This window comes from Podarcis erhardii (assembly GCF_964252035.2).
Source record: "Podarcis erhardii genome assembly, chromosome: 7".
Taxonomy (NCBI): domain Eukaryota; kingdom Metazoa; phylum Chordata; class Lepidosauria; order Squamata; family Lacertidae; genus Podarcis; species Podarcis erhardii.
In genome coordinates, this window is record NC_138511.1 from 78,043,366 (window position 1) to 78,060,501 (window position 17,136).

Consider the following 17,136-nt stretch of genomic DNA (forward strand, 5'->3'; position numbering starts at 1 on the left):
CAGCCGCTGCATTCCATGAGGCTTTTGTTCTTCACCCCCCCCCTTATTTCTTCATTTGAAATAGATGCATTCTTTGCTAAGGTTGTTGTTGTTGTTCAGTTGTTTAGTCGTGTCCGACTCTTCGGGACCCCATGGACCAGAGCACGCCAGGCACTCCTGTCTTCCACTGCCTCCCGCAGTTTGGTCAAACTCATGCTGGTAGCTTCGAGAACACTGTCCAACCATCTCGTCCTCTGTCGTCCCCTTCTCCTTGTGCCCTCAATCTTTCCCAACATCAGGGTCTTTTCCAGGGAGTCTTCTCTTCTCAAGAGGTGGCCAAAGTATTGGAGCCTCAGCTTCAAGATTTGTCCTTCCAGTGAGCACTCAGGGCTGATTTCCTTAAGAATGGATAGGTTTGATCTTCTTGCAGTCCATGGGACTCTCAAGAGTCTCCTCCAGCACCATAATTCAAAAGCATCAATTCTTCAGCGATCAGCCTTCTTTATGGTCCATCTCTCACTTCCATACATCACTACTGGGAAAACCATAGCTTTACCTATACGGACCTTTGTTGGCAAGGTGATGTCTCTGCTTTTTAAGATGCTGTCTAGGTTTGTCATCGCTTTTCTCCCAAGAAGTGGACAATTCCACACACTCTTCCTTCTTCCCATCTAAGGCCAGGAGAGGCCTTTGGAGAAGCAGTGCAGGGGAGAAGGTCCCAGCTCTTGTGGGACTCCACTCAATTAAAGCTGACATTTGTGTGCATGCGTGTCTAGCATCAGGTAAAAACACAGCAAAACTCAAGTTGTGACTAAATTGTAGTGATTCAGTCCACATTAACACCATACATTGAAAAGCACCATGAGACCACACAGCTTCACCCAAAGAATTTTGGGAGCTGTAGTCTCTTAAGAGTGCAGAAGATTGTTAGCATACCCCAATTCCTTTTAGAGTGCTACAATTTTCAGAGTTCTCCGGGAGGAGGGATTGATTGTTAAACTAGGGGTCTCCTGAAAATTCTCAGCACCTGTAACAAACTTCTTTTCCCAGGATGCTTTTGGGGGAAGATGTGATTGTTTAAAGTGTTACCTTTGTGCTTTAAATGTATGGTGTGAATGTGACCTTAATGAAGAGGTTTAGTTTAGAACACTTCCTGATTCTTTGTCAATTGTTGCTGCTGCAACCTGATCTCAGCTAACAGCAGCAGTCCTATTATTTTGAAGGAGATTCCTCTCTGTTCTGTAACAGGAGCACACGGCAAAATGGGAGGTTAGGAATGGGGCTTTATATTTCTTTGTATCACAACCCTGGTGTGAAATTCCAGGCCATGGCTACATTCTGATTTAAACAGGCACTATTTGATTTATTTTAAATTTTTTAACCTTTCCCCTGCTCCTGATGCATTTGGCAACGATTGGATTTTCTTATTTAATTGATTTAATCTAACAGAATTTATATACTGTTGGATAGTAAGAAAAACTTCACAAAAATATAAAATAAAAATTTAAAATTATTAATAAAACCAGGTATTTAGGAATTGTTCAAAAGATGATTGAAATCAACAGAAGCTAAAATGAGATAAAACACATGAAACTTCTGCTTGCCTTAACAAAAAATCATGAGAGTTGAACAGTACAATTCAGACCATTTAGCCCAATCTACTACACAATGGCTCTGTAATGAAGGATACAATTACAGGACCTTAGCAAAGCGTCATCTGGCCTCTAGTTAAATGCTTCTGGTGAAATAGTCCCAAAGCTCCCAGGGCAGTCGATTCCCCTTCCTTAGCCTTTGGAAGCAAAGTGATGATAAGCCCATGGTGGATTCTGGAGGAAGAAGGTTTGGCAATAGTTTGCAGCATTCAGCGAGTGCAAGTTTCATCATCCAGGACCACGGACAGCTCCCAGGGAAGAGACAATTTGTGCTCTGTGTTAACTGAGCCATTATATCTGTGAGCCTCCAGATGTTGGGCTATTTTGCTGTGAAAACCAAAATGTCACTGCCTCCTTTCTACATTCAGAAAATCCAGTTAGACTTCAGCACTGACAATGGGAAACACTTCCCCCCAATTGTTTCTGATGCCACTTCTGTCACCTGCTGCCTAAGGCTACATTCACACCATAAATTAAAAGCAGTAGGATACCAATTTACACAGTCATGGCTTCCCCTGACGAATTCTTGGAGCTGTTGTTTGGGACGGGTGTTGAGAGTTGTTAGGAGACCCCCTCCCCCATTCCTCTCTCAAAGCTGCAATTCCCAGCATTCCCTGGGAAAAGGGATTGATTGTTAAATTACTCTGAGAATGGCAGCTCTGTAAGGGGAAGAGGGGCCTCCTAATAACTCTCAGCAACCTTAGCAAATAGCAGCTCGCAGAATTGTTTTGGGGAAGCTATGATTGTGCAAAGTGGTTCCAGAATGCTTTCAGTTGATGGTGTGAATAACTTATTAGTCAGTTCCACCTGCCATTGGCTCTGGGTCCACCTGCTGTTAGACACCCTGCCTCCAGCCCCACCAGTCCCAAATGAGGACAGTCACAACCATTAAAATTTTAATTGAACTGAACTTAACCCCAATCCCTAGTTATAGTCACCCTTGTGCCTAGTTCTATTAATTTTAGGGGAGACAAGCAAGGAAGGAGCTTTCTCCACCAATCTATTTGGTTAGGCACCCAAGGTGAAACAAATGTTTGCATGCATTTTTGCAAGTTGAGGATATTTCCAGGAATCCGTGGTCCCCTGGAGGAAAACTCAGATAAAAAATGTCCACATAAGGAGATGCAATCTGAAATGCAAGGAGAGACAGTAATGGTTCTGGGTCTGCTGGAACTGGCATAGCAATTAAACTTGGCTGTTTCCTTAGGTGAGTCATCTGAAGTTACAGGAAAGAGCTGGCAGGTTCAACATCTGATTTAAAAAGCTCATTTCAAGCAATTTCCATGTGTTTGAATGAGAACAAAAGAAAAGACCATCTGGATCAGGCCAAAGGGTTTTAAGTACAGCCTCCTTCTCCCACAATGGCCAAACAGGTGCATTATACACGAGCATAATGCCATTCTCCCACTCATGAACCCCAGAAGCCGCTATTCATAGGGGAGTTGCTCCAGCCCCTTGATAATTTTTGTTGGCCTTTTCTATACCTTTTGCAGTTCTACAACTTCAGTTTGTGGGTACAGTGACCAGAACTAAACATAGTATTCCCAGTACGGCTGCACCATAGATTTGCATAGAGGTACCGCTAGCGGAGAGGTAGTACCTCTGGTGAGGGGACACATTGTGCTCCTTCTGGGGTAGTTTGTCTATCTTTGGTCCCCCACCCTGCACTCAGCTCTCACCTGTGGCTCTAGAAGCTGTCAGCATGCAACAGTGGCTACACCACCGGGAAATGGCTTTAACTGGACAGCTAAAACCAGGGGTCAGCAACCTAAGGCCCATGGGCTGGAAGCAGCCTGTGGAGGTTGTTTGACCAGCCCCCGAGCCGCCGCCCCCGAACCAAGCTGCCTGCTTGTACACTGCTCTATACCGGTGCAGCACGGCACGGGGACTCGCTTCAGTGGCGCCGGAAATTGCGTCTGTGCAGACGCAGACACCGGAAATTGTGGACGTGCACACTCACGCGTGATCTGGCACATGAAGGGATCTACGGGACCGATCCGGCCCAGGCAGATAAACCTTGCTGACCCCTGGCTAAAACAGGTGAGGGTAGCCAATGTTGGAAAAACGCCCTGGGGGTGCCTGCAAGCCCCCGAAACTCTGAGCGTCCTCTGATGCTGCAGATGTGATTTACAACAATCTCATCTGCAGCATCGGAGGAGTGAAATTTCTAACAACCAACAGGTCTCAAACCCTTGGTGAGTTAGGGACTCGCCCCGCAAGTGAAGACAGGCTCTGGTGGACTGAGTGGATGAGACCAATAGTGGGTCCAATGGTCAAGAAGGCGGTTTCTGCACATGCTGTAAGAGGGAAGAGAGGGGCAAACAGGGCTTGTCAACCTGGGAAGGTAGCCTATCTAGGAGAAGAAAAACTCTGATCCTAAACCTCCACTGCCTTGTGGGATATCTACAGGAGAAGAAAAGGCTAAGGAGTTAACCCTACACAAATCCAGAGTGGAGTCCCTAGACAGTTGGATGGCAACTTGTGCCCCTCCTTCCAGCAAGTTCTGCAGTCAAGCTATTGCTCTGCTTTCTTTTAGACCACCTCAGCATGGCCAAGAGGGAGGTCTGGTCACCTAGACATCTTGGGACCTCCATTTACACTGCCCAGGCTTGCACCCTGGGGAGGTCACTTCAGTGCTGCTAACAAAGCAGTTTGACTTCACTGCCAGAGGCACACTCCATTGTCTCTCGAGGCAGAGGGATGCCAACAACTCTGGTTAGTAGTTTTGTTTTTCGTTCCATTCCTGATGATTCCCAGAAGGGAATTTGCCCTTTTCACAGCAGCCACACATCCAGCTATCAGCTGATTATACCAATCCAGTCAGGTCAAACCTTGCTTATTGACCCACCTTGTGACTCATGTGTGGGTTTCAGAGCTTCACGGCAAAGGCTAACATCCTTGATGAAAGAGGATGTGGAAAGACATTTCCTGCCAATGTACCCAACCTCACCCAGTTACAATTTCCCAATCTATTTCTTTCCACTGAAAGTATATTTGCTGCAACAGGTTTGTGGTGCGTTTCCCAAGTTCCTCAGATGAGAGAGGACTTTTGTATTTGTTTATACTGAATTGTCTACTTCCTCTTCTTGCTTCTTCTTCTTCTTCTTCTCCTCCGCCTCCTCCAGATCAACCACTCCCTCAACCTGGGAGATAGCAGGCTGGAAAGAACCTTAGCCCAGCATGGAGCTTCGGAGAGCATAGCTTCAGCAAGGAATCACTAAGCAAGGAACTGCTCAGGTTGATTTTGCAAGTTTTTATAGCAGGCAGCCCTACAGGATTGGCTCTCCAGGATCACCTGGTTTTCACCAACAACGGCTCTGACCATGGGGGCAGAGCATAGCTATAATGGCTAGTAGCCTCCAATAGCCATTTCCTCCACTAATTTGTCTAAACATATTCGAAAGCCAACTAAGTTGGTGGCCATCACTGACTCCTGTGGGTTCAGTTCAGTTTTGTGGGGTGGGCTCCATCCTGATGGCCTCAGAAGGCCCCTCGTTTGCATCATGTATTCAGATGGCCACCTTCCAGAGCAATCAATGCAGTGGATTAAGGATATAAAGAAGCCCAGAGAAAAGGTATCAAAATCAAGATGTTGAGTCCCAATTAGGCAATTGTATGCATACGAGGTTGCACCAACCAGAGTGGTCAGATTACATTTGCTGCGTAGAACAAGGATCCATTTGTTCCCGTGCAAAGGGCAAATATTTCCCATGATTTTCAATAGCCAGCCATTATACTTCTTTCTCTGTTAATTATTTCCTTCTCCCACTTCATGCCAAAACACTTCAAAGGCAACCCATACAGGAAGCCAAGCAGTCCATGTATAGGACAGGAAGGAGGTGGGTGCCTGGGATGTATGTATGTGTAGGTATTAAGGATGTGCACATCCCCCTTGACCCAACCTGAGTTGACTTGGGGAACACCCAACCTGGTCCATGGGGCAGAGCTAATGTTACACTGGTTTTGTAAGCCCTTATTAAACGTATGAGATGCTGAATCATCTTCCACCGTCAGCCAAGAGCAGGAGGCTTCGATCCTGCTGGTGTCTGCTTCCCAAGAGCATTATCTGAGGGGAACATGCTGGCAAAGCAGACTCCTGGGGCTTTCCTGCCCCATACTCCATCCCCTGACAGCCCTGGGCCATTCTGTGCTTTCCAGCCCAATGCAATAAAGCACACCTGTGGTGGTTGGGGACATCTGTTATTTGGTCAGAACAGCAGCTGCTGCTGGGGAACCCATCAAAAGTACAGTCCACAGGCTTTCCTCACCTTAGCTTTGCACAGGCATAGAAATCAAGTCCTGTAACAAAGAAGAGGCTACAGCTGGGTAACCAGGGGCACCAACTTGGGTCTCAGGTTATGGGTGCCCAGCGCACATGACGTGACATCATGACGTCACAGGTTTCAAGGTCTTGCAAGGCCTTGGATGTGACTTCCGGTGCTTCGTAGGGCACCAGAAGTTGTGTGAGAGGCCCTGCAGTGTGGGTGCTGAGCACTCACAACAAATTTTTGTGGGTGCCTGGGCCCCCAGGGCCCCCTATAGTTGGAACCCCTGTAGGTAACGAAGCAATAACTTTATCAGAAGAGCAAAAGTAACACCACAGGCATGGGCTGGAGGAAGAGCAAGGCCGTAGATTCAACTGTCAGTGTCAGCAAATTCCTTCACAATTCTTCACAGACATCCTAGCTTTTTTACAGCATCCTTTCGTTTATTATTCTCTTCATGTCTACTTTTACTGAACATGCCTCTTAGGTTATCTCTGAATATATAGGCATATCAGTAAGCTTTTCATCACGGGAACATGCTGGCAAAGCAGACCCCGCGGTTTTCCTGTCCAGTACGTCATCCCCTGACAGGCCATGGCCTCCTGCAATTTACACTGTCCACAGTTAACCATGGCTTATTACTGCTTTACCACAGATTCTTGTTTATAAAAAGTGTTGTTTACATAGTCACACTGAGCACAGGTACAAGCTGCCTCTACATATGGATAGATGTCGTTTGAAAGAGTATACACTTGCTGATTTGTGCAGCTCAGCTGCTGTGTCCATGGGTACATACACTGCACACTCATTAAGCGTTTCATGTGAATAACTGTGTGAGTGTACAGATCAGCTGTTTATGTACACAGGTTCACAGATTGTACATTTGTTGAAAGTAACACATGAACCTTTGTTCCAGTTATTGAGTTGCACCATACTTCCGCTGGTGGTGCAATCTGGTTTGAAGGCCATAACAAAAGCAGCCAAACCATCCTCTGTGAATTATAGAGGTGAACGGAATAAAAAATTGCTGTATTTTCAAATTTTTAATCAGCAATAATCCACGAATCATAGTTGAAGTCTTAGAAAAAGGACAGAATCAGCACAGCACTTTATGAAAGGAAAATTTTCAGATGAAATGTTCTGGAATAACCAGGTTTAAAACAAATGTTCAAAAGCACACAGTGATGGGGCTTGATGGAGATCCCTGGGAATCACAATCCAGGTTGGCACCACCACCAAGAAGGCCCTGAGTTATGTTACTGCCTGCTGCACCTCTGGTCCATGAACATTACCAAAATCCCTAAGGAATTGGAAATTAGAAATATCATTTAAAACCACACATACTTTCCCTCCATAGCATAAACAGTGTATTAATATGCAGATTGGTTTTGAACATACCCTTGTCAGATCTTGAACAATACCATAATATTTAAAACTCTGTAGACACATTATTCTGTTCCAGTACAGTCAAATGATCTGGGGGACACCACAATAATTAATGCTCTATTGTAGGCTTTTTATTCTCCCAAAGTCTATCAATAGTTTTTGCCATGCAGTAATGAGGTCTACTTTGAGTGGGAGATTTAAGGAAAGAAACAGTATTGGGGGGAAGCATCATCATCTTAAATGCTGCCATCTTTCGCAAGCATTAGGTGTTGATCTTTCCTGTAATGTCTGGACTCCTGTCATTAAATTATCATGATGGCATTTCACAAGCTTTTCTAAATCTTGCATTATTTATATACCCAAATGCTTTTTAGGGGAATATTTTTCATAGGCCATTTAGAGCAACTTGCCATTGTGTCCACATTTCTATAAATGATGCCTTTTATTTTTAAAAAGAAGACAGAGAATTGCTGCAATCTCAATGTGCTAGAGTGTGCACTTGACACTGAAAAGGCCCCAGATCCTATCCATGGCCAGGAGCAGCTCAAAATATTTCACGGAGGACAAAGTCACAAAGATATACACCCCGTTCCACGTACCGAATTCAGTCAGGTTGGCAGCTGAATCTCCCTTCAGCACTGCCAACAGAATATTTTCCTCCAGTACATCTTGGGGCAAGAGGTTAGCTAAGACAACACAGAGGGAGATAGTTTAGGGGGCTCAACGGGAATCTTTAAAAACCCGTATTATAGTTCAAAATGTAAAATTCCGATTTCACTTCTACAGCACCATCTGGTGTCACAGTGTTATAATACATTTAAAACACTTTTAACTAATGTAGCTGAGTCCTAGGTCGGAGAAAGACTTCCATCTGAAATCTTGCACACCAGCATTCAACCTTTGCAAACCTAGGACTTACTTTTAGCCCAAACACACAGGGGTGGGGGTGGGGGTGGGGAGCACATTTTAAACTTGTAGCTCCTATTTGTATGATGCTTGTGGAGACCAACAGCAGGGCCAGTACTGAGTTAGAGGGGCCCTTGGTGTGAGTCAGCTTCCTATGGCTGTCTGGTCAATCTACTGGCTGGTGCCCAGTGTCATTTGTTAAAGCACATTCTGGTTGCTTGCATTCACAGTTGGCTCTGGGTTTATAATAGTGCTTAAAAAACCAACAACTTAGAGATGGAAAGAAGATAATGTACCTACCAGAGAAGAATGGCAGATCAAGTTGATGGATTATCCCGAAATGGCTAAAAATTACCGGTAGAATCAGAAATCAGGAAGACCAAAATTTTTAATAAGGAATGGGGGAAATTTATACCTTATCATAAAGACCATTGTAAACTTTTAAAATCATTAGTAGGATTGGAATATCACTTGTAGTTTAATGGTGAATTTTGGATACAATGGAGAGATAAAAGATTTGGATTATCATAAAAGATGCAGGAAGAAATGATTGACAGTAGGACCCACAAAGAGGAGGGAAGGCCAAGAGATTCCTTGGAATCTAGTTTTTATGTTGTATATTGGATATGTGACTGTAAAATTATAATCTGAAAAACCAAATGAATAAATTTAATAATAATGATAACAAACAGCAATTTAGAATGTGGAGGACATTACAGAGGCAACAATGAATGGGGCATAAAGGAGGACCTTGCAGGTGCAATAATTAATGGGTCATCCCCACCCCTATTCAGAACAGGAGATCCTCAAAGTCAGAAGCTCTACCCTTAACCTCTAGGATGTACTTCCTCCTTCTCGCTTCTCCTCTGACTTTTTAAAGCTGATAAGAAGTCACAAGAGTGACCTCTCTGCCTTCAGTGTTTGCCCTTGTTGTGCCAAGCTGTTGGCTGGCTTCCTTTTGTTTGCAGAATGGGGAAAGGATTGTGGGAGAAAGAGGAGAAACCACAATCCTGTGTTATTTCTGTGGGTGTTATAAAAAACAAACAAACCCTCCAGCAACATGGTACATAAGACTCCTATATTAGTGACGGATAAGGCAGGAGAAAAACAGAAAGCAAATTCTACAATTCGGAGCAGCTGTTCCCCAGAACGGAAAAGCAGCTCAAGATATTTGGGTGAGTTCCTTGGTCTTTATCCTGCCTTGTCTCCTGCTAGAGTCCTTCTTCAACTCTATGCATATAAACTCTCCAATGTATTTAGTAACCCCAGTATCTGTCTTGCAATGTACAACAGGTGCTGGTATATATTAGGAGTTGGCACAGAAATTTACAGTGGTACCTTGGTTTGTGAACTTAATCCATTCCGGAAGTCCATTCTTAAACTAAAGCATTCTTATACCAAGGCATGCTTTCCCATAGCAGCGGGGGACTCAATTTACAAATGGAACAGATTCAACAGGAAGCGAAACATGTTCTTATTCCAAGGCAAAGTTCACAAACCAAAACACCTACTTCTAGGTTTGCAGTGTTCTTAATCCAAGTTGTTTATAAACTTAGCTGTTCTTAAACCAAGGTACCACTGTACTCTGTCTTTTTTTAAAAAAAATTGATTGGTGTTTGAATCACTCTGTGCTTTTTATGCTTTGATATACGCTCTGGGTTCTGAGTCATTCTGCATAAACGAATTTCTGTTGTCCTATTCGTTATAATGGGGAATCTAGACATAGCTAGAACGCCTCTCCCCCTTTTGGCCAAAGTGACTCTTGTTTGCAGACACAGGAGCTACCTTGATCTATAAATTTTAAAATCTTCTGTCAGAACTGGATGCAATTAGCAGGCATGACCACCCCTTCAGAGGGGATGGAACCTGGGAAATTTCAGAATGATAGCTGTAGCCTTTACCATTTTGGGGTGGGTTGTTGTTGTTTAGTTGTTTAGTCATGTCTGACTCTTCATGACCCCATGGACCAGAGCACTCCAGGCACTACTGTCTTCCACTGCCTCCCGCAGTTTAGTTAAATTCATGTTGGTAGTTTTGAGAACACTGTCCAACCATCTCATCCTCTGTTGTCCCCTTCTCCTTGTGCCCCCAGTTTTTCCCAACATCAGGGTCTTTTCCAGGGAGTCTTCTCTTCTCATGAGGTGGCCAAAGTATTGGAGCCTCAGCTTCAAGATTTGTCCTTCCAGTGAGCACTCAGGGCTGATTTCCTTAAGAATGGATAGGTTTGATCTTCTTGCAGTGGGTGGGTACAATAGGATATAAAAAGGAGGGGGAGAATCACAGGCGCTAAACATGATATTTAGATAAACAGTTCATTGAATGTTGATATCATTACAGATACACCAGTCTTCTTGTCTCTTCTGTGATCCTTCCCCATCAACATGCAGGAACTCCTGGGATTTTTGCTCTTCTCAGTTTTAATACAGACAGGTCAGTAGAGCCTGGTAAGCACTCCTATGGGAAATACTGTAGCTTCATTGGCAGGAGAAAATTATTTTCCATTCCCTGGCAGATAGTTTAAGAGCTTTCCAAAATAGACTTAAACTGGGGCAGATAGGCAAATCTATCAATTTAGGTTCCTCTCAGTTTCTCACTTGAATTCTATACATTTGCACATCAACCAGCAATTGTAATTATTTTTAATAAGTTTTCAAGGATATGCATTAGCATTTTGGTATGAAATATGCTTTGATGTGCATTTTTTTTCAAAGCATTCACCCTAATGTAATGAATCTTTGTATGTTCTTTTCAGTAACCTGTACATTTTTAATACACACTTAACCCCGGTATATGCATCTTTACACGCAGTACTTGGCCAGAGAGCAACATTACAAAATTCAGATAAGTGCAGATTTCAGCAGATGGTGATGTTTCAGTTCACTAGTTGTTTCAGAAAGTGCCAATTAGGGAGGTCCGTTTTGAAATGTGAACTGAATTGGGTGTCTCCTGTATCTCTATGCTGACATCACATTCCATTCTGAATATCTTGTCCATCCCTTTTGCTAGAGAGCTGTGGGAACTGCAGTTCTGCAAAGGGAGTTATATTTTTAAGAGAAAGAATTCTCAGCAACCCCACCAAACTGTGTTCCCTAAGATTCTGGGTTGGAAGCCACAGAACTTTAAGTGTTTATCATTCTTGGAATACTGTTTTTTATTTATTTATTGAAACAGTTTGTATACTGCTTAGCTGCAATAATCTCTAAGCAGTTTAAAAAGATGCAATACAAACAATAAAAAAATCAGTTAAAACTAGAAGATCAAATTTCAACTAAAACACCTGCTGTAACAACAACAACAAGTTTTCAATAGCCACCAGAAGTTCAGCAGGGAGAGTCTCTCTGACCTCCACCGAAAGGGATTTCCATAAAATGAGGTCCTTGACATCCAGTCCTTGGTTCCTGGTGGATCTGAGCCATGCATATGAGCCATAGGGAACAACTAACAGTGCCTCCCCTGAAGATATAAATGATCAGGCAGGAATATGGGGAATTAGGCAGTCCTTGAGGTCTCCTGGGGTGGATCTACACAAGGGAAAAAACCACTGTAAATAAGTCAGAAATTAAATCGTTATAACGAAACAAAAAAACAGCAACAACCCTATGTAAAAATGGCATAGAAAATTTGTTTGCTCTCTGGTGCCATCTGGTGTTGCATGTTTCTAATGCATTCAAAGCATTGTTTTTTGACTAATGTAGCTGAGTCCCTAGACCAGTGATGGCCAAACGTGGCCCTCCAGCTGTTTTGGGACTACAACTCCCACCATCCCTAGCTAACAGGACCAGTGGTCAGGGAGGATGGGAATTGTAGTCCCAAAACAGCTAGAGGGCCAAGTTTGGCCTTCACTGCCCTAGACCCAAATTGTTACGGTGCTTGTAAAGGAACACAATAACCTTGAAGCTGACCCAACAGCATATGGACAGCCCCTGCTTACTTTTCAGTGTCGGAGTTATGTGCTGGTGATAGTCTGCCCCACAGCTGTGGTCACACCTTGCCTTGTGAATGCATGAAGGTTCATGTTGCTGAAGGAAGTAATGCAGAGGCATGGCAGACCTGTGCAAATGGATATGACACTGTGTCGCTTTCTCTCCACCAGGCACTACTCTGGAATGTGAAGTCTGCAGTGGCCACGGCAGCAGCTGTGCTGGCAGGATGGAGAACTGTGACACTGGCCAAGACACCTGTGTCATTGCCTACACGGAAACCTCATTAGGTTAGTTGTCTGAGACAGACAAGTCCAGAAATGCCTCCTTGCAGCGAGGGTGGGCAGGGGACGTTGTGCTCCCAGATCTCTACAGCCTCTATTAAGCCTACAGCTCAAATGAGAAGCAAGAGCTTTGCACACTTAATTTGCTCATTCAGAACAAGAGTTTGACAGCAACCAGCCTCATGCCTTTGGCATGACAGAGCCAGGGACAGAGCACTCAACTAGCATGACTCCTAACAGCTAATAGTTGGCAAGAGAAAGAGTAGGGATGCTTGTGTTTGTGTATCCCTATTTACATAAAAATATAAGGCTGTTGTCACGCTGCAGTTTGCTGGGAGGGGAGGAAGAGGGGAGAAGAGGGACTTAAGGCAAGCTGGGAGGGGAGGGACTTGGAGTGAGTTGTGGGGTAGGTAGGCATGGGTGGGGTGAAAATGGAACAGGGGTTTAATCAGGTATAGTGGAAGGGTGGTGTCAGGATGCTGTCAGCAGCCCCTGGCTGGTTGCCCAGGAAAGTATAAAGACAAGGAAAAGTTTCCTTCAGTCCTTTTTTATTTCAAACTTTACAGAGAGAGGCTGTAGAATCCAGCATCTTGTATAATGTCCCAAGTGAATCTCCACCCCGTGTCTCTCCCACTTCCTTATTCGTCCCCTCTATGGGTGCTGCTAAGCTCCCTCTGTCTTTGAGCTCTTTGCTCTCCTACTTTTAAGGCTCGCCGGGTTCTGGGAGATGGTGGGTCTGGAATGCTTTCTAGTGATAACATGTCAGCCAGCTGCTGCTCTGGCTCTGCCTGCCCCTCCTCTCCCATTATTTCCCAGCTTTTCCCTGCATCTGCCTCTCAGCTGTGACCTCCGCAAACCACTGTTTGTAAATCTAGACTGTCTTTCCTTTTCTCCTCCCTGGAAGGGTCAGGAAGGGGAGGGGATCTCCACTATTCCTCCTCCTCTGCCCAGTCCCTGACAGGTGGCTATCAAAGACGTAGGTGAGGTTGATGAGCAAATCAAGCAGTGGCAGCAGTCTTGAGTGTGTGTACATGTATAAAAATTGAGGAACCAATATTCATATAATGAAAGAAGAACAAGAAAAAGAATGGTGCTGATAAGCTTTGAATCTGGAGGATCCTGTGCTGCAGAAACACCCGTAGGAACAACCCAGACGATTCCCCCCCAGAGGAATTTCGACCCAGCTATACAAAGCTAATTTGCACAGGTATAGGGTGAGAGTAGTTGGTGACTGCAGCTTTCTAACCAAATTCCATTTTTCTTTTTCTTTTTCTTAATTATTTATTTATTCAAAGTTATAACAAAACATATTTTCCAAAAACATGTCCTTATTCCCCCCCCTCATTTTTCCTCCCCCTCCCCCCACAGAACCCATCACCCCACCCCACCCCCCGACTTCCCTCAGTTCCACTCTTTGGGTTCTCCAATAATGCTATTTTCTGCATGTTACAGAGTTGTATAGATCTTCAAACTGTTTAGCTAATTATTATCAGTAAAAAAATTGTGAATGTTTATTCAAAACCTGCCAAGGAGTCCAGTTCGCTTTGCTGCGTCTTCAAATACTTTGCGAAAGGTTCCCATTCATCCTTAAAGTCACAGTTATCCTTGTCCCGTAACTTATATGTCAATTTTGCCAGTTCTGCATAGTCCATCAATTTTTCTTGCCATGATTCTTTAGTTAACCAAATCCCATTTTTCTTGCTGTGCAGGTGAAGTGACAACACAGACAGTCTCAAAGAGCTGTGCATCCTCAAGTGTCTGCAACGGCCCCCCAACGTACATGAATTTTGGGCAGGGAAAATACATTCGGTCCCACATCACCTGTTGCACGGGAGATGGTTGCAGGACAGTATCTCCTCAATGTAAGTATCCGTGAGTTGCCAGTGATCATACAACCTGGAAAGTTCTTCTGTCCCTTTAAAACAGATGTGGGGAACTGGGTGTGACCAGTGGGCCATATTCTTATCTCCCCTACCTTGCTGTGGGCCAAATAATTACAAATAATTATGGCCAGACTTATGGTGTTGTCCACAGGGGGAAGTTATCAGTGCCCACGTGGCCCAGTGGTGTAGTGTGGGGCTGGGCAGGGGTTGTGGCCCCAGGCACATTTTGGGGAGGGGGCGTGACCTGTGCTCCTATATTGTCTGGAGATGTATCTCAGAAGTAGAGCAATTGCTTTGCATGCAAAAGGTTCCAGGTTTGATCCCTTTCCAGGCAAGTTTGGGAATGTCTCCTGCCTGAAACCCCAGATAGCCACTGACTGGCAATATAGACATTATTAAGCTAGATAGACCAATAGCCTGATTTGGTTTAACATAGCTTCCTATGGTCTTCCGTGTTTATGTGTTATGTTGGGGGGGGGGGAAACAAGCAGCTAATAAAACTTTTAAAATTCACAATATGTCTGCACAGGGCTGCACCATCAGAATTCTGGAAGCCATATTCAGTACTTTTGTTTTTAATGGATTTTTATTAAGTTTTCAAAGATTTTAACAAATCTACTTCACAGGCAACATGACATTCTCTTAGATTTTTCTTTTTGACCTCCCATCCTTCCCTTCCTGATGTTTTTGTTCCTATTCTTGGTTGCTGCCTTGTTACCAACCCCCCAATATCATTTTACTGCTTTTTTGTTTTATTTTCCCACCACTCACATCTCGAATCCTGCTCGCGACTTCATATCACTATAATACTTCATCAGATCTTCCAAGAAAAAAAAAAAAAAAAGGCCTCCAGTTTTCCATAGAAAGTTCATCATTTTGATCTCTTTGCTTTACGGTCACCATAGTCCGTACTTATTGATGTTTTCTGAATGTGTTCATGGGCAGCCCCATATGTTTGTAACTTCCTGTGTTTGTAACTTCCTATGTTTGTAACTTTAAAATCCAGCAAGAAAATTAGATGGTGAGAATCGGAAGTATCCACACGTGTGCTGCTGGGGGCGGGGAACAGAGGGAGTAGCTGAATTGTGTCAGCTGCCAACTTTGCTTTGCCTAACAAGCTATCCATTTCCCATTTCCCTCTTGATATGGTTTCAGTGCCACCAGCACTGAACAAACCTAATGGCAAGCAATGCCCAGGCTGCTACTCTTTGTTACCTGGTGGTTGTGAAACAGAGACCGTGGATTGCATTGGAACCGAGGACTACTGCCTTGAAATGGAGGAGAAAGTCACATATGGTAATTCTGAATTGCAGGTCTGCGAGTGGAGATTAGCTGGAGCCCCTGGTCAAACTGCTTCAATGGTTACTTGCTAGCTCTGTCTGCTAGCTCTCAGGGTTGTGGGTTCGAGCCCCATGTTGGGCAAAAGATTCCTGCATTGCAAGGGATGACCCTTCTGGTCTCTTCCAACTCTACGATTCTAAGTCAATTATTTGAGGTCAGCTATGAAAAGCAACAAAGGCCCTAATGGCACCTTCAACCATTTGTTGCCATGTCATGTTGCCATGAAAAATTTGTTATGACATCAGTTTGCATGGACCACAGACCTCTTCATCAGATGCTCGATGTGTTATCTTTCGTTGCAACCACACACATCTGCAGTTGGAGCGGGTTGGAAATGCAAACAGTGAAGTCAAAAGGAAAGGCAATGGCCTTGTTAAAAGTGACCATTCCATGCCATGAAACAGACATGGAGTGGAAATAGTTCATCTGCTCACCCCAAATTTCTGGGCAGGAATGGGGATCTTGTGTACCTCCTGGTGTTAAGAACATATAAGAAGAGGCGCTGCTGAATCAGGCCAAATGCTCATCTACTCCAGCATCCTGTTCTCACAGTAGCCAACCAGATGCCTATGGGAAGCCCACAAGAGGGACATAAGTAGAACAGCACTCTCCCTGATTCCCTGCAAACAGTTTTCAAAGGTCTACTGCCTCCAGCAATGGAGGTAGAACAAAGTCTTTGTTGCTAGTCACCACATATAGCCTTGTCCTCCATGAATTTGTCTAACCCTCTTTTAAAGCCATCCAATTTGTGGGCCATCACAGCCTCTTGTGGGAACAAATTCCATAGTTTAACTAAGCATAGTACTTCTTCTTCTTTTTTTGTCCACAAGGTTGGACCACACTTCCCATCATCCCTGACCATTGGCCATGTTGGCTGGGGCTAATGAAAGTTGGGGTCCAGCAACACCCGGAGGGCCACAGACTCTCAGATTCTGGGCTGGTGTTTTCTATACTTTCATCCCTTGGCTGGTTTAGGATAAGTTTCCTTGTATATCTAGTCTACTGGGTTTTCAACAAGGCCTCCGTTGACATGGATAGGAAATAGCTACCATTGTGAGGCCAGGTTACTTCTCTCTCCCGCTTTCTGTCTAGCTCTTTCTCCTGACCCTGAACTTTTTGTTTCCAGGTAAATTCACCTTCAACGTCGTCATGAATGGCTGTGCTTCCCAACCCGCCTGTGCTGCGAAAGTGGGCAAAGTGGCTACTGCAGGGGTTTATACTGATATTACGAAAGCTGAGTGCACACCAGCTCCCATTTCAGCTTGAATGAATCATCAGCCACCAGACTTCCTCCTCAGTATTGATCCTTATTAGAGATTGTGTTATATTCTTCCCGTATTAGGTAGCAAGGATATTGCTTCTAAGAAGATAAGAAGAGCCCCACTGAATTAGACCAAAAGCCTAGGGAGATGCCACAAGTTGTTCCCCATGTGTTTGCGATCTTCTCTAATGTAATTTCCTCCCAAAGAGCACATTGACTGCTGCTTTGTGATGACCAATAAAAACTAGCTAAAGAGCAA

The 17,136-nt window shown here is 44.2% G+C and overlaps 1 protein-coding gene across 1 annotated transcript; it reads left to right on the plus strand.

The window, feature by feature from the left end:
• The first annotated feature begins 9,209 nt into the window (after positions 1-9,209).
• On the plus strand, positions 9,210-17,136 carry LOC309346091 (phospholipase A2 inhibitor NAI-like). Its single transcript, XM_081869774.1, has 6 exons — positions 9,210-9,363; positions 10,526-10,618; positions 12,282-12,398; positions 14,102-14,254; positions 15,431-15,571; positions 16,743-17,136. Exons 2-6 carry the CDS (start codon positions 10,570-10,572, stop codon positions 16,880-16,882), a joined length of 600 nt encoding a protein of 199 aa, XP_081725900.1. The 5' UTR covers positions 9,210-9,363; positions 10,526-10,569; the 3' UTR covers positions 16,883-17,136.